This window comes from Netta rufina (assembly GCF_964035555.1).
Source record: "Netta rufina genome assembly, chromosome: 9".
In the NCBI taxonomy this organism is placed as follows: domain Eukaryota; kingdom Metazoa; phylum Chordata; class Aves; order Anseriformes; family Anatidae; genus Netta; species Netta rufina.
The window spans coordinates 20,111,808-20,133,259 of NC_140132.1; the positions used below are offsets into that span (position 1 = coordinate 20,111,808).

The following is a 21,452-nucleotide window of genomic DNA, read 5'->3' on the forward strand; positions in this document are numbered from 1 at the left end:
TCCAGTCTTTGAGCAAATGAAGATTGTCAGCTAGCAGGAGGGAATATGGTCTTACCAATATATAAAAGAAGTCTGTGTTTTAAATCAGAAGTAAACTCAAATCTTAAGGTAATAATAGTTCAAGGGATCGACTTCAGTGTGCATGTTACTTTTCAGCATCTACTGATTATTAGTTTTCTGTTGTTGATGGGTGGCTTCAGACTTCTTTAAAACTTGTTTGACGGTTATGCATCATAAAATAATGTGTATGCTAAAAATAAATTCAATGTTAAGAACCCTTTTACCCAAGCTTGTTCTGATGAGTTTTTACTGAGTAACTGTTGAGATTACTAGAGTTTTGTGAAGAAAAGAATCCAAGAATTTTAGGAATAGTGGGGTAAAGTAAAACAAACACACTTTACTAGTTTTACCAGATGAGTGGAATTCTTTGCTCCAGGTGATTAGTTTAACAGGTTTATTATTAGCTTCTCAGATTCTGTTTTTCAAATCTCATCCTAGCACATTGCTGGTGACCCTGACCTGAGGACAGGTGAAACCTTTTTGATGATGAGAGAGGCTAAACCTTGATTATATATACATATTATTTTTGCACTGGCACAGGATAGATGTTTGGTGTTGGAAAATAATGTCATAGATAACTAACTCTTAAGGGTTAGAAGTAATTGTCTTTTCTTATATTTCTATGCAGGTGTCAGTAACCAGTCATGCCTTGTAGATGCGTGTGTAAACATACACGTTTTCTTTGAGTACTTACCTGAAGCTGTCTTATTTTTGCTCAAAAGAGGTTTTGTGGCTCTAACACCCCAAACCTCTCCTTCAGAGCTGGTGGAGGCTGATGCAACATCTGTCCACTGCTTATAGACTTCTCATGTTGAGACACAGACACACCAGAAATAGTGGTGGATGGCAGGGTTTTTCAGTCTCTGTCAGAAGAAAGAAGAAACTCATTGTTCCACCTGAATTTGCAGAAAGCAATTATACATTCCTGTTCCACTTGCAGACTGCTTTTGTCAGAGAAGCCAAACTTAAAAATTGCTTTATCTTCATTTGAAAGTTTGCAGGCAGGTTCTTAGTTATCTGACAGAATAAAAAAAAAAAAAAAAAGGCAGTAGTTTAAGAAAAAAATTATATGACAGGAAAGTTAATTTGCTGAAACAATTATTTTTCTCTAGGTTAAATTTGTGTTTCCAGGGCAATTAAATAAATAGGAAGCAGCCACCAGTGCTGCACCATAATGTGCTTGTCACATCTTAATCAGCACACAGTACTGCTGGAGTTCTAAGTGCTAAAACATGCACAGTTATGACAGCACCGTAACATGAACTAAATTCTGCTCTATGTACAGATTCATTTTATTTTCATGGGTAACAAATCACTGAGAAAAAAATAACAACTGCATCTATTTAAATAAAACTGTCTATTTTATATTTTTATACTTACGCATAAATGTTTTGCCAGTGGTAAAATTACTAATTGCTGTGCTTATATACAAACTTAGTTTTTGTATTTTTTATACATTTAAATTAGAAGCATCAAGAGGGAAACAGAGGTGTTATGATGAGCTTTTCATATTTTGTAAGCGTGCTATAACTTCGTAAAACTTGCTTAGATTTGTAAACAGAAGATCTTACTGTTCTTTGGTGCGTATCATTGTCCATCTACAAATCAATTCTGGTGTTTTTGCCTCGTCTTTAGGGTTTTCCCATTCAGCATTTACCTTTGGTATAGAGAGCCATATCAGCCAGTCCAATATAAACGGTGCTCTGGTGCCACCAGCTGCTTTGATTTCCATCATCCAGAAAGGTCTGCAGTATGTAGAGGCAGAAGTCAGTATTAATGAGGTAAGCAGGCTTTGCCTACAGGAGCATTATGTCCTTGCTTGCAGTAAGTTTCAATGCTAGTATTTTTTCTTAACTTTCTTGTATCCTATTTATTTACTTTTACTTCAGATTCCTCACTGCTGGTGTTCACCATGACTCCAGTGGTGGAACCAGAATGGAGTGACATAACTGGGTAGGGGTTCTGCCCTGTGCAGCCACACAACACCAGGCATGGTGTTCTGGCTCATTGCTTAAAGGTCCGTTGTCTGTAGAGTTTTTACCCTAATATAATGTTGCAGTAAATCCAGAAAAGTGCAATAAAATAATAATTGAGACGAGTAACCTCTTACTTTGTGTTTTCGTAGACTTTCGCTAGGGAGGAAGGAGAGCACTCCGCAGCTCTCACTTGGGTGACTTGTTATAATGAGATAATGAGAGCCCAAAGGCAAGATTTCCAAATAGAGAAATGGTTTCAGTTTGTGGCAGGAAGGATGAAGTATGCCAGTTTGCTTTTTGCCTCTGCTGGCTAATTCATCTTTGAACGGGATCTATTGAACTTGATGTTTAAATGGTTATTCCATCAGCACAGAAAGCGAGGTGTCTCCCTGCCTGGAGACTGCAGATTCTCACCCTCGATTTTCATTCTTATTTATGCCTGGAAGGTTAGCAGCTTTTGTGTGTGCCAGTTCTATTACAGAAGGAAACAATTTTTCCACTAATTCTGCTATCTTTCCAGTCTCCCTTATGTCTTTTGTTTATATGTTGTTTTCATAGTCCCAATGAGGCAAATCCTTTCCCTCAGAAAAATAAACCAAGTGATCGGAATAAAAGAAGGAGAACCTATATTTATCACAAGGAATCCTTCTAGGTCCTAAAAATAGATCCTTGCAAAGCCCTAGCGTATGTATAAGGGTATTTTTAACTGGGTCTTGTCCATTTCAGGATAAAATTCTTCTTTGTTGTTTGAAAGCATGCCAACAGTGTTTAAAAAAAGGAAGAAAAGTAGTGAACTCTCCGGATAATATGTTTATGGAAAGTATTAGTCTAATAAGATAGAATAACTTCACAAGCCAGTGACCTGACTTGCAATGTTTGCTGCTCTTCAAACAAACCATTAGACTTTGTTACAACCACTCATGTTTGAAATCATATTCATAGATAGCTTACGGAATTTTTTGCTTTAGCAGACAACTTAGCAAACCTGAAGCATATAAATTTCGATTCCAGAACCTCTGCCAGAGGCCTGCAGTGGCTTTTTTACATATTTATGGTGGCCACTTCATTTTAGAGTAAAATTCCAATTCTAACCACAGAAATGATGAGAAATCACTTCCAGCACCATTTGTAAACTGTTGCCTTCTTATTGTATTTTGTTTATATTAGAGTTTTTGCCAGTTATGCTAATTCATATTTGATGTTGTCTTTGTTTCCTTCTTTCCCTCTGCTGTGATTTAGGATGGTACCTTGTTTGATGGTAGGCCGATAGAGTCTCTCTCACTGATAGATGCAGTGATGCCTGATGTGGTACAGACAAGACAACAGGCCTACAGAGATAAACTTGCACAACAGCAGGCAGCAGCTGCTGCAGCCGCAGCTGCAACTAACCAACAGGGATCAGCAAAAAATGGTGAAAATACTGCAAATGGGGAAGAGAACGGAGCACATACTATAGCAAGTAAGTTGAGACAAATTAACTTGGCCTAACTAAACCCTCCCTCACAACCCTCCATGGCAGGGAGTTGGAATTAGATGATCTTTAAGGTCCCTCCCAACCCAAACCGTTCTGTGATTCTATGATACATCGTTTCCTTCTCTTTTTTCATACAACTTCTTCACCTGCCTTAGTACTAGCTAGCAGAGAATGTGATAAATATGTATAGGTATTAGTAACCCTTCAACTTGCAAAGAATACTTTCTTTGCAAGTGATACTTTAATAGTGTCTCACCTTTGACTGTCCCTGCTTTGATGTTCAGAGTTGTAGGAGGAGGTGTGAACTTCTGAATTCATTAGTTTACAATGTACCATTGACCAGTCTCTTACTTTCAGTACTGCTACTTCCCTGTCATTTGAAGATTTTCCACATTGCCCTGGGAGTTCTTAAACTGAAGAGAAAATGTTGGAGACAGTTCTTTAAATATTACACCTCCCCAGCCATGAGCCCTGTACAAGGAGCAAGGAGAGGAGCCTGCTTGTCCTTAGCTGGCTAAAACACAGTACTGCTTGTCGTGCTCCAGCAAGCACTACTTCTGCCAGGTTCTGCTAACCAACTGAATCAGAGATCTGTAACTAATTCTCTGTTGGACAGACTTCCTTGTCATGCTGAGAAGATCGTGGTTGCCTAGACAAATCCTGTGTCCTTTGTCTTATTTTAGCAGTAGCAGTTTTCGTGATTCGCTATGCAGCATTACACTGCATGGTTTTAGTTGTGACGGGTGAAACAAGTGAGGTTTATTTGTCATCAGTGGTCAAAGGAGCATAAATTACAATCAGGCTTATTATAGAAAAGTTAAGGTAAGACATCAAAATTAGGTTCTGAAAATATTATTCTGGAAGCCTGAATTTGAGTTGAGAGCAGGAGTTACAGCTTCTGCTGTAACAGCTCCTGAAGAAAAGGCCTTTTTGAGAGAATATTCGTATCAGGCCATGTACAAGTTCTACATTTTACAACTGGATTTTTTTTGTCATTATTATGTATTGTAAGTAAACTTAGAAATATAATCTTTGGTTTAAACAAATAAGCTCTCAACATTGGTGCTTTCATTTAAAAATCTTCTAAGATTTGATTGTGAATTGTGAACTGGAATGAGTAAGCTTAAACTTGAGATCTCAGCTCCTGTTAAATGTGATATACCAGCAACCCCTACTGGCTGGAACCTCGAATTATACTAGCATTGATTCTCTTTAATTGAGACAGGGTTTTATATGGTACTGTGTCTTAAAAATGCTCATTTTCTAATAGCTTTTTCTGTTTTCTCAAACATACAAACACTGACAGAAACCCTTAATGTTAAATTAAGCAATAAATGTGAAATAGTTTATTTAATCACAGTGAGTAAATATGGAGCAGGTGAACTGTTTAGCATTTTTTATATTTTGCATTTATCCTCAGTGTGAAAATATTTTTAATAATAGAAAATGATTGATGATAGCTGGCAAGAAAACTGTTTTGTCAGTTGAATTACCCCCAGTACATTTTACAAAACAAAATGGATTCAACATCCCTTCCACACAAAAAGCTATGTATTGCCTCAATTTTGCAGTAATTGCCAATGCAGTTTAAGAAGCTCTGTTAGCAGTTTGCCATATCACCAAATGTTACTATATTTAATCAAAGCCATTTTAGAAGTGAAGTGTCAGAAGTGTTGCTTTAAAACCTGTTTGAACTCTCTGATGATTTCTGAATTTGATTTTTGTAAACTAATGTGCCATAAACGTATTTTTGAAGTACGAGATTAACTAGCAGCATATTGTACTAAGCAAGATAGTTCTTGAAAAACTGTGAGTACTTTTAAAATCAGCATTTATATTTTAACATAAAGTCATTTTTGGCATCAAATTTTGAAGTTTCATAAAAAGTCCATTTGGATGCTGAGGTTTAGAAGAGAGGTTTCTCACTTTATTTTTCCAAGTTCCAATTTATGAAGCACTATAAACAGATTGGGATTTTTTTTTTTTTAAAGGAATGTAGCAGCTTTGTCAGCTTTGGTCCATATACACTGTGATTTAATTGTACTTAGTCCAGAAGAATCCTAATCATACAGTAATTAAACTCTATTATCACAAAATATTGAAATCCACCTCTCTTTACTGTTGTTTCCCATAATGCAGATAATCACACAGATATGATGGAAGTAGATGGAGATGTTGAAATCCCTCCCAACAAAGCAGTGGTACTGCGTGGCCATGAATCTGAAGTATTCATCTGTGCCTGGAATCCCATTAGTGACCTTTTGGCCTCAGGGTATGTGCTGCATTAGCTATGGATATACATAATAGTGATGTTCATTGATGTACTTTTGTATGGGTACAGTAACAAGTTAAAAGAATTCCAGCCTCAATGCCCTCTAGATCAAATGCCACAACGTTCACTGGTTTGAAAGGAAGACCTTTTTAATTGAAACAAATCGGAGAGAAGGGTAATAATCCTCATAACTGTTTTGTAGATCTGGAGATTCAACAGCACGGATATGGAACCTCAGTGAAAACAGCACAAGTGGCTCTACGCAGCTGGTACTTCGACACTGTATACGAGAAGGAGGGCAGGATGTACCGAGCAACAAAGATGTGACATCACTGGACTGGAACGTAAGTCAAAACAACAGTGCTCAAAGTACTGCAAGAAAATTGTGCCTACAGTTTTGCATAGTCAAATTTTAAGTGACAGCAACTATGTGTCATCTGTAGCTGCACACAAAGTATATCTCACTTTGAGTTGCATGTTAATTGCTTGTATTGTACTTTGGGGTCTTCTTTTTAATAATTGTAGTCTGTGGAATAAATATCATCAGTCTTATGCAGATGTCTTCTTCCTGAAATTTGCTTTGTGCTCCTTAACTTTGAATTATACAGTAAAATTAAATCAAAATAACCTTTTTGCTGGCAGAGTGAAGGTACACTTCTAGCAACTGGTTCTTACGATGGCTTTGCAAGGATATGGACTAAAGATGGTATGTGAAATACTTCTTAATTTCCAGTATTTTTCCTTTATTGTGGTTCACAACATAGCTTTTTATTTTTTTAATGTATTCATATCAATATAAATTTTCAGGTAATCTTGCCAGCACCTTAGGGCAACATAAAGGTCCTATATTTGCGTTAAAATGGAACAAGAAAGGAAACTTCATTTTAAGTGCAGGAGTGGACAAGGTGAGATAATCTTTGGTAAAATTAAAATTCTTTACTTCACCGTTATAATCTAATTGTAAACATAATAACAAAGCTGTAGAAAGTAAATAACTAAATTTAAACTAAAGGCATGGGACGTAAATATGTACTTACAAAGAACTTGTTATGCTAGCTATGTTTCACTGTGTTTTATAATAGTTTATTGAAATACTTTAATTCATTAGATTTTAATGTACCTGGGTCTCTTCCCAATTAGGTTAGTGTAAGCTGCAAAGTAAGTGCATTGAACGTAGTAACATTAAACCTTTGGAAAACCAAATCAGGTACAATTTAGTGAAGCATTTGATGCAAAGCCTCAGAAAAAAATCGTAGTAGAGGAATAGATTCAGGCTGATTTGGTTATCATTCAAGCTTGAAAGTGATTAAAAAGGTTAGAGCTGGAACATAAGAAAAGTCAATATATTTGATTGGGAGGTGCTCGTAGCATAATGCCGTGAAGCCCATTGTTTAACTATGATTTTATTTCATGCCTCTAAACAAACTTAAAGACTCGCAAGGTCTTTAAGTTCAAAGCTGCAGTTACTGTGAGAGATTTTATAAATGGTAGGAAGGATACAATAATGATGAAGAACAGACCTAAGATGAGTTCAAAGAATAATAAAAGTGGTTTAGTTTTTCCTGTTTATAACCGATTCAGGGTGCAGAAGTAAGACCACAGTTCTGCAATACTTGAAACTGGCAGTACCCTTTAAAGTAGTAACAGACTCTCATATATTTTCCTCTCTTTATATGGCTGTTTTTCCCCACATTGGCTTAACCTGGTTTGCCTTAGTGCCCAGCTTTATAAATGCTTGTGCTGGCACAAAGGAATGAAAAAAGTAAATGTTTCAAAGCATGGAAAGGATGGGTTTCTTCTTTTGACAGCTCTGATGGCTCATGCCAGTTTTTACATTTTTGTGGGGATGTAAAAGACGTAAACCTGTACCTTTGTGGGGCTTCAGCTTTAATTTGCAGAAAAATATGCTGGAGGAGATAAAAGCCTAATTGTTTCAGTCACTAAGACTCATTGGACAAAGCAGCTGAGATGTTGCTTTGAAAAATACTCTGCGTTAGCAGAAAGATTGGCTCAACATTATGTTTCTTTTTCATAAATAACTCGTGGTCAGTTCATGCTTCTGCTGACTTCAGTCTCAAAATTTTCATTGATCAAAAATTTTCATTGATAAGGTAGATCAGGAATATTGGTATGTAATATATTGATTATGAAATACCAATTATACTACAAAGTTTTCTTTTATCAGAAAGATAGCAGGAGTATTGGCAGAGAAGGACTCAGAACAAGAACAAAATTACACCGCAAAATCTGAAAGAATCTGAAAGATTTGGTTTATGAGGCTGTGTTTGTATAAAGAGCTCCATAGGGACAAATAAGGATTTGAAATGACAATTTGAATATGCAAGTATCTGAAATTAAATTAACTGTGTGGAGTGGATTAGAAGAACATAAGTAGAACTGAAGGGAGATATTTATTTAAAAAACAAAACAAAAAAACACAAACCCCTTCTTCCCGCTAGACCCTAAGATGTTATGATAAAACACCTGTTTAGGTGTTAAGGTTCTCTTCTGTTGTCTGTAGATCTACCACTATTTCCTTCAGTAGTGGATAAAACACTAGAAACATTTAATTGTGTGGGTGAGGGCAGTGGGGAGTAGGCTAGGTAATTTGATACATGTGAATGGTGGAAGTTGTGGAAAATTATAAAGTTGTACAACTTCGTTTATTGTTAATTTATCTGTTTAATACAGACCACAATTATTTGGGATGCCCACACTGGTGAAGCCAAGCAGCAGTTTCCATTTCATTCTGGTAAGTATAGATTTTGCTTATTCAGGTTTGTCATCTGGGGGGAAAAAAAAAAAAGGTATTTATTAAAAAATGAAGTACCTGAAGTTTATGGAGCTTATGTACACCGTTTTAAAGTCTTACAGGCAGCCTTTGGATACTGACTCCCTTATTTGTAGTCTCATCTAGTTTTAGAACTTTATAACTCATAATTTTATTGCAGTTACATGGAAATCACAAGAGACAGTCCAGGTTTTAGCAACTTGCTGCAGTACAGGGGCAGATATCAATTGGTTGGGCCTCAGAGGATTTATGTTTATCAGCCAAGGACTCTATTCATCACCTTCCTGCTACAGTAATCCCATCTCCACATCCCATTGTTCTTTACTTCCCGCTGTGCCATCCCCAATTTGTTTGGACACAAACCAGCTAAAGGCTGTTCACCGGCCAGCTGGTATGAGAGTGCTGCCATTCGGGGAGGTCAGACAAATTGCTCTGTGGGCTGCATGCTGTGCAAGCCTGCTGGAATCAGCTGGAAAATAGAGCGAACAAAAAACAAGTTATTGAAAGGCCTTTAAGAAATGTGTCTCGTTTCTACTTTTTATTCTACTTGTCCGGTGTTTTTGGTGGCATGGCAACAATCAAGAAAATCAGTTCTTGGTAGCACACAGAATTGTTTGGAGTGTGTCTGTTGTAAATATCGCAGCCTGGCCAAGTGGTATATGTGGACTATAATTAAACCTCCTGTTAAAACACCTAAATATGTTGAAGTTAAAAAAAATCATACCACCTTTCATTGTCTGCCATCTGTGAGCACAACCATGCACTGTTGGTGCAGATGAGCTTATGTGTGACTGTGCTAAGCTGAGGGAACCTGTTTTTGATGTGGACTCCGGAGATTTATTTGTAGATAACTATCGCTTATTGTCTTGCTGTTGTCTTCTGCATAAGAGTTTCATTTCAGATAAATAGTTTTAGTGACTATCAAATTTTGTCTCATTTTTCTTTGGAAATTGGTTTTGGCTGCATTTCACATTGTTCTGAGTGTTTGACTGTCTTTAAGAACTTCTATGCAATCAATAGTTGCTTCCTGTTGACATTTGTAGTAGTGCATGCTGAATTTGTAAAGCAAATTTCTGCAGAATACATGTCATGGTTTTACGTATCTTGTTCTTTTAGCACCAGCATTAGATGTTGATTGGCAGAGCAACAACACATTTGCTTCTTGCAGTACAGACATGTGTATTCATGTCTGTAAACTAGGACAAGATAGGCCCATCAAAACCTTCCAGGGTCACACAGTAAGTACTGGAAAATGGCAGATTACTGCATGGTATTTTTATTAATTAGAGGTTGGTGGGAGGGGGGGAGTGTCAGTATTTTGCAAGTATACAGCACTTGCACAATGGCTGGTCTTTGGCAACAAGTGATGGATATATCTGCAGGTAACTGTAGTTAACATCATATGGGGAAGTGTAGTGTCATTAGAACAATACTTAGTCCTGTGTGCAGCCTCTTTTACCAGGATTGCATACTAAAAGTGAGCTTTAGAAAAAGAAACACATTAACTTTAGGTTTTACTGTGTGTTGTGCATGTTGTGTAAGAGCATGCATGAGAAAATGTGATGAACAGCCAGCAAAAAGTTGTTGTGCTTGAAGGGGAGGCTAGGAATGAAAATGAACTACTAAAATACTACTAATAGTTGTATTATGCAAATACAACTGCTGCCTAACTTTGTCTTTTGTGTGCTGTCATTTGTAATGGAAGTGAAGACTTCAACTTATTCTCACTGTTCAATTTTAGAATGAAGTAAACGCAATCAAATGGGATCCAACTGGTAATCTTCTGGCATCCTGTTCTGATGATATGACTCTAAAGGTAATGGGAGTTTTGGTAACGGCTGTTTTAGGGTCCTGCAATATGCACATTAGCTTGGGCAGTCCAGTGACATCATTGTACTTTCCATATTGTCTAATATGTATTCTTTTTTAATATAACAAGAACAGGCAATCCCAACAAATCTTTGTTAATCAGAGCCAAGCTTTGTTCCAGAGAACTTGTTACAAGCTGCCACCCTGAGACTTGAAGCGTGATTTATTAGGTGCTTTTAGCTGTTTACAAAATTAGGTCGTTAATCATTAAGCTGTCACACTTGTTGGTTGCTTTTGGTTAACAGGAATAGTTGGAATGCATCTAATGTGTAACACACACAGAAATGGGTGACTAGGTCCTTTCCTAGTTTTCTTCTGTTTTCCCTTTCTTTCTAGTCAAAAGCTGTAGCATATTGTTTCTTTTAAGTCTGTGTGTACTCCCTTGTTTTTCCGATTCAGCCAGAGTCATTCTACAGTTTTAATTGCCCCAACGTGTTTTCCCCAAAATAATTAACATGTAAATCTTAATTAAATTAAGTTACTGTGTTTGTTGAAGGCTAGCTTGGAGGAGTTGGAGTCCTAAGTCCTCCTCTGTGCAAAGTAATGAACAAACACCTGCCAGTGCAAATCGTTATAAGCCAAGAAAATGCCATAATGGTTTTTGCAGTATGCATCTACCGCTTTGTACAAAAACAGCATTTTTCTTTACTGTCCCTTTATTTTACTCAATCTGTGTAGCAAGGAGTTCATTTAAAAATAAGACTGGGATATTTTGTCAACTCAGACATGAACATACACAAACTGCTCTTCTCATTTTAGCGTCTGTTATTATCCCTGTATTTTTCAAGTGGCTTGTAGTTAGCACATGCAGACTGGTTTCGATAGACAATACCTTTATTACTTATTAACCCCATCAAAGAGTGGAGGGAGCTGAAATACTTCTAATACTTCTAATAATTACTCTAGAAACCCAGTAGTCATAGCAAATGTTTTGAGTAGCGTAAAAGGGAACAGTCAGGCTGCAAATGATGAAGAAAGATGTACAAAAAAAAAAAAGTATTTTGGTACAATACTGTGCTAAATGTCTTTGTGTTGTCTTCCATTTTATCGTAGATCTGGAGTATGAAACAAGACAGTTGTGTCCATGACTTGCAAGCACACAACAAAGAAATTTATACTATCAAATGGAGTCCTACAGGACCAGGAACAAATAATCCAAATGCCAATCTTATGTTAGCAAGGTACTATTTAATCCTGTTTTTAAATTCATTTAAAAAAATTGAGCATTACATTTGCTTCACTTTTTACATATGTATGTTTGTGAAATGTTTCCAAGAACATAGGATACTTTATCATATTTGTATTTAACACAAAATTGTGTATAACTGAGAAGTAATTAATCTGTTTTTTTTCTCTCTTGATAGTGCATCCTTTGATTCTACTGTTAGGTTATGGGATGTTGACAGAGGAATTTGTATTCATACTCTGACAAAACATCAAGAACCTGTGTACAGTGTAGCTTTCAGTCCTGATGGCAGGTACCTGGCCAGCGGCTCCTTTGATAAATGTGTACACATCTGGAATACGCAGGTACAGCTCTTCTGCCTGTTCAGAAAGTTTGTTTTTCAGTCTTTTCCATTGTACTCTTCTAACCTTTGCTGCTCCGTCGTGTTTTGGCTGCAAAGAACTTGGCCTTTGATACCATGCTGATTCACTTTCTCTTTACCCTAAGGTTTCTTTTATTAATGAATGTATATTTAATTTCTCTCAGAGAAATTTGCCTGCCTGTGGTGAAGGGTATATAATTGTCTTTATGTTATTACCAAAAATCCCCACACCCCAAAACACATTCAACAAAGTGTCTTTTATAGCATGTTCCTTCCAAAAATTGTTAACTCTGAAACTCCTGATAAAACAGGTTTGCTGTGAAAAATGTTGACGGAATATAGATGCACAAATCTGATACCTGATAGCTATTCTATTGAATTTCACTGAAAAGCAAGAGAATGTAAAATAAGACATGATGATGACAGATCTTTCTACAGAACTTTTTCTTAGAAAGAACACTACTACTGTTTTTGTTTCTCTGGCAAAAAAAAAGGGGTGGAATGCAAATGAAAGTGTAAAGACCTTATTGTTAGGCAATATATGATCTCTGGCTATTGGGGATTGGATATTAATTTTTGAAGGGCTTGTTTTAGTCATTGAAAGTGGTCATGGCCATCTACGGTTTCGTATTTGAAACACAGGATACCAAGATGCAATAATTTTTAGGTAAGTCTTTTCACACAGTTCTTAGGTTGTCCATGAGGCTCTTCTGCATCATTTCCTCTGAGAATTTCAGCTTACAGTGGGGAAGTTTTGCATGTTGTGGAAATTTACTTGTTTGCGTGTACTTTATTATATTAATTATGTGTTTTGTCCCTTTGTAGACAGGTGCCCTAGTTCACAGTTATCGGGGAACAGGAGGGATTTTTGAGGTTTGCTGGAATGCAGCAGGAGACAAAGTTGGAGCAAGTGCTTCAGATGGTTCAGTAAGTGTAGCTTGACTTGTTTGGCAGTCTGATGACAAACATCGTTTGGAAATCTTTTGGCTAACAATGACGACAATATTTTCATATGTACCAGGTGCTGAATACAGCCAGCTTACATGGAGATTTTTTTCATGTAAAGGTGCTGTAATATTGAAAGTAGGATGCCTTTATTCCAACTTGATGTGGCACTGTTCTAAACCCTCCAAAGTTAGAAGATGAAAAAGCATTAAATTTAAATTTTCTGTCTCTATTGGTGCTTATTACGGAAATCTGTTCAGTGTTCCTGGAATGTTATTTATATCATTTTTGTCATGTAATTATTGAAAGTATTGTGGAAGCAACAATAGCTCAAGGCATATCCGAAGTAGAAATTATCATTCTACCCTAAATTACCCTTTTATATACGTGTGGCCTAACCTTTCCAGTCTTCCAGTTAATTTGACCCAAGAGACTGGTTGTACTTGCAACAGATATTTGTGTGGTTTTCATATAGTTTCAACTCTTTTTAAAATATGTGGGTTTCTTTGTTTTGTTTTACGCAGCTTGTTAGCAAAAGCTTGCCTCGGCACCTCTGTTTTAGATAATGCTGGTAATAACTAAGCAGGGGAGAACTTTTGAACTGCTTGATGACTAAAAACATAGTTTGTTTATGATTGTTATATGTGTAGATTTCTGTATCTGACAGAACTAGGAGCACTATTTAGTGAAGATTTTTGGAAGCTTAAAACTGGAATTTATAATGTTACAATGTTAAATGTCTTTTTGAGATCATTCTGATCAGTTCTAGTATTTCCCCACAAAGTATGTTTAAATTCATCTTACTGTAATTTTGTAAATTAGATTCAAGTAAGTTCCTAGCTTTCTAATATTAAATAACAAGCAAACAGCTTACATAAGATGTTTTTAATGTCCCAATCATAATTCATTAGGCAGCAGGTCTGGCTGCGTGCTCATAAAAGTGCTCACCTGGTGACTTTTTTCCCCCGAACTCGCTAATAGACTTTAGATTAAGCTTGAACAATCTGTTTCATGGGTTTTGCTTAGATATTTTACACAGAATTGTATAAACGTGTCATGCTGTGCAAAGTGCAATTTCCATATGTGTATTTTTCTTTCCCTTACAGGTTTGTGTATTAGACCTACGGAAATAGCGCTACTAGTTGGAAGCCATGGACCGACTATGAATGTGTACATAGCCAAAATGACTGTCCCTGACCCATGTACTGCTATAGTCCCAATTGAACCATGGCCAGTCCACTACAGCCAAACAAAAAGAAATATATACATATACTGTATATAACAAAAAAAAAATTACACCCTGAAGAGGATGACAGAGTTTTGTCACAGCTTGTGAATCCTGTTCACCAAGTGCTGGAATCTGCTGTGCCCCAAAATAACATTTAAATGTTTTGGATATGAAAAACAGAAGAGAGAGCGAGAGAGAGAGAAATATACCGTATACAAGAGCAGACCCATATACATACCAAATTCAGAAGATACTAATGGCAGCCTTCATTACCCCTTTTCCCCTCTAAATCCATTATGACAATGGATTGTGGGGTAATTTTTTTTCTTTCCTTCTCAGTAGTTGAGCAGTTTGTGTGTACAGAGAAAATGGACTTACAGAAATCTGCAGCAGTAGTTTTTTCTTTGCTTTTAAACATTGGGTTTTCTGTTTTGTTTTGGTTAAGTTTACGGATGCATGAAGTAAGGGAGTGAATTAGTTTCTTGTTTATGTTTTTTTTTTTTTTTTCACCTTGAAAAAAATGTTTCTTTGAAACGTATTTTAATGCATTCTTTGAAGAGGTAGACTGAACCTGATAATGTTTGGTACATTTTGTGGCTCCCAGAGCACAATTGTGTGAACAGAGGGAGGGTGGAAAAGGGATTATGGAGAGAGAAGAAAAAAGCCTTCTTTGAGGCATGATACTTCACATCCCACTAATCTACGAAGTATGACAGTAATGGGTATAATGCTATGTTTTATTTTCTGGTGACATGGCTGAAATGCAGTAGTTTCTTATTTGGGACATAATTCTGCCAAACTTAAGAATAAAAGGGCACAAATACACAGAAAAGAAAAATACAGGGATGCGCAAAAAAAAAAAAAGACAAAAAGGAGGAGAAAAAAATAAATGCATCTTCTGTTGCTTTAAGACCATAGCTAAAATATGGTTAAATTGTGCACTATTGTGAAAAGGAGCAAAATATAGCTGGGGGATTTGTTCTTTTAAGAGGTTAAGATCTTTCTGGACAAGGGTTCATGCCACAGCTTCTCTGAGAGTTGGCCATCGTTATTTGTAGGAGCTTAGATGTATAATTGTAACCAAACTCCAGTATTAAAAGTATCTCATGTAATTTTTCTTTATTAAAATAAAATCTTTGGCATATATTTGATAACACTGCCATTAAGAGGCAAAATGTTTACTACCTTAGATTTAAAAAAAAATCTTAAACAGAGGACTTGCTTCAAGTTTATTTTAATAGCAGTGATTCAGCTTATTTAAAAGATGAATACTTGCACTAATTCCCCTGCTGCTCCAGCCCTGCAGTTTATTGTATCTTGTGACTACATTTTTTTCCAAATATAGGGTAGATGTAAGCTGCTATTTTTTTAATAATCACTACTATATAGTGTCTTTTACTCTGTTTACAATATCAAGTATTTTTCTTACAATGACAGATGTATATGGCAAACCTTTTTCTGCTCATGTGATTAAAAGTATACTGATAGTGATTTTATTTGTAAATGATAGCATGAGGTTGTGTTTACGCGTATGTGTAGTTGAAAAGGTTGCATCATGTCTTGCATAAGATTCCAAGAGTGTAAATTTATAAAAAGAGAGGTTGTCAAATTTATGTCACAGGCATTTTACTTAAGGAATGGTTTATATTACAGAGCTTTACAAAGTTATCAGTTTTAGAACACTATTTCAATCACAAATAATTTTGTGGCTTATGATTGGTAGTCTAATTTTTTTCTCCCTCCCCGCCCCCACCCCTAAGTTACATAAAAATTGATTTAATCAAGGTAATGCAGCTTTGACATTTTAACAATCGTTCTTTAGGCATTCATTTCTGCTATTTCCATGGAGTAAACACGACTTGAAGCAAGTCTGAGTTTGGCTAAGGTAGGGTAGCAATTTGCCAGTGGTAAAGAGAAGTCGTCAATACATTCTTTATATATACCCCAGGAATATAATACTATCATATACAGCATTTAAAATAACAAAAAATCATATCCATAAAGGCAGTCATCCATGATGGTTTGGTGCCAGCTGTTTTTAGGGTTTTGGAACATATTACGAATGTTTAGAGCATACCCTGTGAGTTACAGTATGTAGGAAACCTAATATATTGAGTGTCTGGCACTTGAAATATTGCTTTTATTGCTGGAGGTCCATGACTGTGGCTGACCTCTGTCATTAATGAAAAAAATAAAAATAAAAAAAAAATTCTGTGCAATAATTTTAAACTGTGCTCCCAGGAATAGACACAAATGTTTTGAGTATGTTTAAGCTGCATTTTTCATTTAGCAATGCATTTGTCAATTGCACTGAATTTAAACCTGAAAGTCAGAAGTGATTCTTGATAGTACTTTTGTATTTTAATATGGACAGTTTATTCATTTTCATAAAAGTTATCCAATGATTCTTTCAGCCAGTCTAAACAATTGTGGTGGAATTCTGTGACATAGCTGCAAAATCACACAGCCATGTTTTAGGGTATTGCCATTTTCCTCTTTCTCAATCATCAGCTGTTTTGGTTGTAATTCTAGTTGCTTAAGCATAGTATCACATATTCATAAATAGATAAAACAGAGCTTCGGTATCAGAGGTCTAGGGTTTTCAAGTGCTTGAAGCATAGTCCAGCGATGCCAGATCTGTTGACGTGAGTGCTCTGGATGCGCAGGCTAACACCCCCAACCCAGTGTTACTCAGTAGTGCCCCACTGTAGTGGAATTCTCCCAGTTCCCAGTAGCGACGGGTCTGGCCACTCGGTATTTTATTGTTGTCCTTTACTAGCATGCCACAGTGCTGCTCCTGCTCACACCTCTTCTCGCCTCTTGTTTTATACACTGTTAAATGCATGCATGCCAGGTGTGCTAGGTTCTGTGATTCTGTGAAGCAAAAGAAAAAAAAAAAAGAAAACCATGACATTATTATATTTTATAGCACAAAGACCTCGTATTCGATAGTGAGGTAGACTATCCAAATTGTTCCCCTAAATTGAGTACGCCAAATGTCAGTAAGACCCTAATTTTGTATAGATGTATGCACATGCTTAACCTTACCTCCTGGTTAATTCTGTTGCGCCTGTTTTCTGAGTGTAAAGGCAAATGTGTGCATAAGCCTTGGCACACATTGAAGTTAGTATCTTTTCCAGTTCAACACGTTAACGGGCAAATATCCAGATAGAGGATAAACGGAAGGGGAAAAGCTGGGCTCAGAGTTAATGAAGGAATAAGAAAGGAACTGCTCTCGGGTTTGCTGTCTGTCCGTGCATCAATCTCAATGCCGTTTCTCATTTCTGCATAATGAGGTCCAGGTTTCTGTGGAGTTCCTCTTTTTCTACTTTACTTTTTCTGCGTTTTTAAATTGATGTAAAGATTCCCGACCAGTGAACTTGCTGGTGTAGTTAAGAGAATATCTAGGTCCTCATAAAAGCTTTTTTTGGATTCTTTGTAATGCTGATAAACTCAGTTTATTCTGGGACTACAATTGTGCAGGGTTATTTAGCGTGTCTACTAGATGATTGGAGATCTTATATGAAACACTAAAAGTGCCTCTTTTTCTGGGTTGGGTGGAGGGAGGTAATAGTTACCAGAGTCAGAATGACATGGCATTTTGAAGCATGTTTCTTGATTTCATGACACTTTAATGCATCTTGAGAGAAAGGCCAAAGATTTCTACCAATTTTAATTAATTTTCATTTTAAAAGCACTCCTTTTTCCTTACACTGCTTACCTCATGCTAGGGTATATTTAACGGGACGTTGTACCTTTGAGATGTTCTTTGTGTTTAGGAGGACTAGTAGGGGGAATAGGGTGGCTGTGCCAGTTTGCCCACAGAGCAGCCTTAGCAGCTGCCACGTTTAGTTCTGCCGAATGAAGGAGTTTCATTAAAACCGCAAACTGGGCTTTTCAGCGTGTAAATAAAGGTTGTGTGTTTTTGTCTGTTTAGCAAAGAGGAGCCTTGGGACCCAATTTTCCAATCTTGACTCAATCAGAAATCCCATTGTCTTTCACTTCGTGAGAAAACCTTGCCAGAGTAAGCACTGGAGGCTCGGGGTCCGTGTCACACCGTACGTACAGCATGCTGCTCAGGGCGAGCGAGCCTCGGCTCCCCGGGGCTTCGGCAGAGGCTTTGCCGGAGCAGGGCTGCCGGCTTCGGCCCAGTGCTCCTTCCCATTGACGAGCCGTATCTTCCACCTTCACAAAGCCCTGCAGAGCCGTTCCCCTGCGGGGTCGGTTTCACACTCTCCAGAAGTCTGAAGAAAGCAGAAGCAACATTGTGGCATGTTAGAAGCAGATAAGGCTTCGGGAGGCAGCAGTAAATCTCCATCGAGATCCCTGACATTTTCCGTAGGGAGAGAGCCGTGGAGCAGCCTTCACTCCTCCCTCTAGAGAAAGCTCTGAAATAACCACGGTCTGTGAAAGTGTGGCTGCCTTCGCTGTCAGTCTGGTCGAAGGCAGACAAAACAGGAAAATCTGCCGTTTCCTACGGATTGCAGATTTAGTGTTAATAGTGCTTCAGATCAGTAGCTTTGAGTACATACTCTCTTTCTCTGCCTTTAAGTTTGAAGCTTGACAATAACTTTAAGGCATGTTTTCTTTTTGTTTTCTCTCTTTTTTTTTTTTTTTTTTTAATAATCATTCATTTTTACTTCATGATGTTTTTGACATTTGTGGGTAAATACAAGAAAACAGTCTGCATGTTGTTGCTAGTCCAGTGTACTTTGCAATCTTGTCCTCAACAGACTGCAGTGTGCAGAACAGTAATTCTAGAATACAGAAGTAATTTTCTCTCTCTCCTGACATTGACATTGTAGTTGTAATGGTTTCATTTGGAGTTACAAATCCTTTGGGTCTAATTCTGTGAGCCTACCTATAGCACTGGATTAAAATGTCTGCATCATTTCTTCAGTTATCCAGTTAAATTACAACTGTTGTAAAAGTGTAAACCAGCCCATGACAGTTTTTTGTACTTGTTTAAAGGACTTTTATTGTTCAGTTTTCATGATTATTGTCTAAAGAAGACTGATATAGATGTTCTATACTGTCCTGGACCATGTTAATTACACTTTATGATGTATTTTGGTTCTACATCACAATGATTTGTCCCCAAGGCCCTTATATCCCTTCTAGGCACATTTTCTGTTGCAGTTTCCCTTTGCATTGTATTGCTTTGACAACTGTAATTTGAATCAGATCTGAAAGAGGTCCAGAATAAAATATATTTTGATATTACCTTGGCTGAATGTTATATAACAGTAATTTTAAAAGCTTGGTACGGAAAACTTACAGATGATTGAGTTGGAGAAGTGACAGATTTAAACACTTCTAACACTTACTTTGGCACGCTTTCGTGTAAGACAACAGGCAAGAAGCCATGGAAGTAACGTGTTGTACAGTTACACAGTCTGGGTGAACGAACATCCTCTGACAGCAGCAAGGCTGTTTGCAGCATCCCTTCACTGCTCTGCCTTTGACTTTGAGCAACTGCTTTCTCACGTGTGTGCTTCAAGGACTTCACCTTTTCACTACTCATCCTCTTGTGGAAGAGAAACCGAGCCTGGTGATGCTCACAGCTCCACTCCGGCTGCTTAAAGGATTTTGGCAGGTGGGAGCAGGTTGCTGTACAGTTGTGCATTCTCATCTAGAGAGATCCATTCTTATGGAGTAACTCAATAGCACTATGCCAAAGAATGCTATTGCTGTGTTTCAGGTATTTGAAACCGTTCATATTTGCACATTAAATAACATCCATCCAGTTATACACAATGATGATTTAATTCCTCTAGAACTGTGAATCGTGTCATAATGAGGAGAGCTAGCCCAGGCAGTGTTCAGAGCTTCATGGTGGAATTAGTGCTTTGTCATATAATGCACTTATTTGCTATCCTAAGTTCAAAAGTAATAGCTTTCAGTCCTTGTTTTACTGTTGAAGTTAATGCGAGTACATTATCAAAATCAATTTATTTTAATGTGCTGAAACTTGTTTCTGAAAAGCATCCCTGCTGGATTGAAGGTGGAGGAGGAGGGACTGTATTTTTTAAGGGGTAAAACTATGGGTTTTGTTCATCTGGAGTCTGAGCGTGCTTCAGGGTTTCTCTGCCATTGTTTGAATTTTGACAGAGCAGTGCTGAGGCAAGTTCGTGTCTTTTCAGACAGACTTTAACTGATTCATGTCATAATACAGAAAGTTTGGGTATCTTGGAGTTTCATTAGCCTAAATGCTCCATGCTTGAGTGTGGCCATCCCGGGCTGAGGAATGCAGAGGAGTGTTGTGGTAAGAAGCAGTGCTTACATGGGAGCAATGCCTGCCTCTGTCCTGCACGGAGGAGCCTGCTCCAGGTAGGTTCATTACGCCATTGCTGCTTGAATTTTCTGTTTGAGTTATTCTGTAATAATCTGTGTGCAGTTCTTTAGGAACTTGTGATCGTGGGTATTCATAAAATGCGTGTTCCCTGCTTCACAGGGAAATGATTTAATGGAAGTCTAAGCAACGCTTTTGTTTCTCTGATGGCAGGGCAGCTGTAACAGAACAATAATTTACGAGAAATTTGATTATGATTGTGTAGAGATTGGTGATGCCCCAGTTAGTACAACTTGTCCTTACCTGACCTGGGAGATCTGCAGTACAGAGGCTTTCTTATTTATATCCCTAACTGTAAATTGGTACCATAAAGGAGGGTAGTTTGAAGGATTAAAAAAAAAAAAAAAAAAAAAGGTTTTCATAGTAGACTTAATGTGGAAATGTTCAGCTCCCAGATTCATTCTTCAGATCCCAAGCCAAGATTTTGGATTCAAGAAGATGTCAATGTGTGGAGGTGAAGTACTTTCAACAGACTCCTCTCTTGTTTCCACCAAGACTTTTTTCATTCGTTCTAGATGCTGGGGATGCTGATTTGTTACCGGAGGAGCACTGCATTCTGAGCTTTCTGAATTATTTGTTTTTTAACCTTTCAAGACTTCTTTGTGGGCTTGTGACAGCTCAGATTGAGTTTTTTCCCTTTGGTGTTAAAAAGTCAGGTCCCTGCCCACAGCAATGTCAAGGGCAAGTCTCAGTGATTTCAGTGCAAGCAGACCAGGGGCAGCACTTCTAAAAAGGTATGTCAGGTAAAGAAGGAGGTGTGTTTTTTTTCTTTTTCCTCCTCCAGACAAGCATTAACAATCTGTATGTTAAATACTGTGTTCTCCATTCTGCTGTACTGGAGACCCCATCAACAGGTCTCAAGCACCAGTTGTTCTCACATGCTGTCCTAGCCTTGATAGACAAAATTAAATTTGCAGGCTCCATTTGGGCAGTTTAAT

At 37.4% G+C, this 21,452-nt stretch overlaps 1 protein-coding gene across 5 annotated transcripts in view; it reads left to right on the forward strand.

Annotated features, from left to right (window-relative positions):
• The window catches only part of TBL1XR1 (TBL1X/Y related 1), a 106,277-nt gene extending 90,344 nt beyond the window's left edge, over positions 1-15,933 (forward strand). For all 5 annotated transcript variants that reach the window (XM_084292267.1, XM_084292268.1, XM_084292270.1 and 2 more), the window contains 13 exons: positions 1,696-1,841; positions 3,276-3,495; positions 5,650-5,782; positions 5,985-6,126; positions 6,425-6,488; positions 6,590-6,687; positions 8,474-8,534; positions 9,690-9,811; positions 10,315-10,389; positions 11,496-11,623; positions 11,807-11,972; positions 12,815-12,916; positions 14,041-15,933. In XM_084292267.1, the coding sequence (XP_084148393.1) occupies positions 1,696-1,841; positions 3,276-3,495; positions 5,650-5,782; positions 5,985-6,126; positions 6,425-6,488; positions 6,590-6,687; positions 8,474-8,534; positions 9,690-9,811; positions 10,315-10,389; positions 11,496-11,623; positions 11,807-11,972; positions 12,815-12,916; positions 14,041-14,067 (1,484 nt within the window). In that variant the 3' untranslated portion in view covers positions 14,068-15,933. The remainder of the gene's footprint in view (positions 1-1,695; positions 1,842-3,275; positions 3,496-5,649; positions 5,783-5,984; positions 6,127-6,424; positions 6,489-6,589; positions 6,688-8,473; positions 8,535-9,689; positions 9,812-10,314; positions 10,390-11,495; positions 11,624-11,806; positions 11,973-12,814; positions 12,917-14,040) is intronic.
• The last annotated feature ends 5,519 nt before the right edge of the window (positions 15,934-21,452 follow it).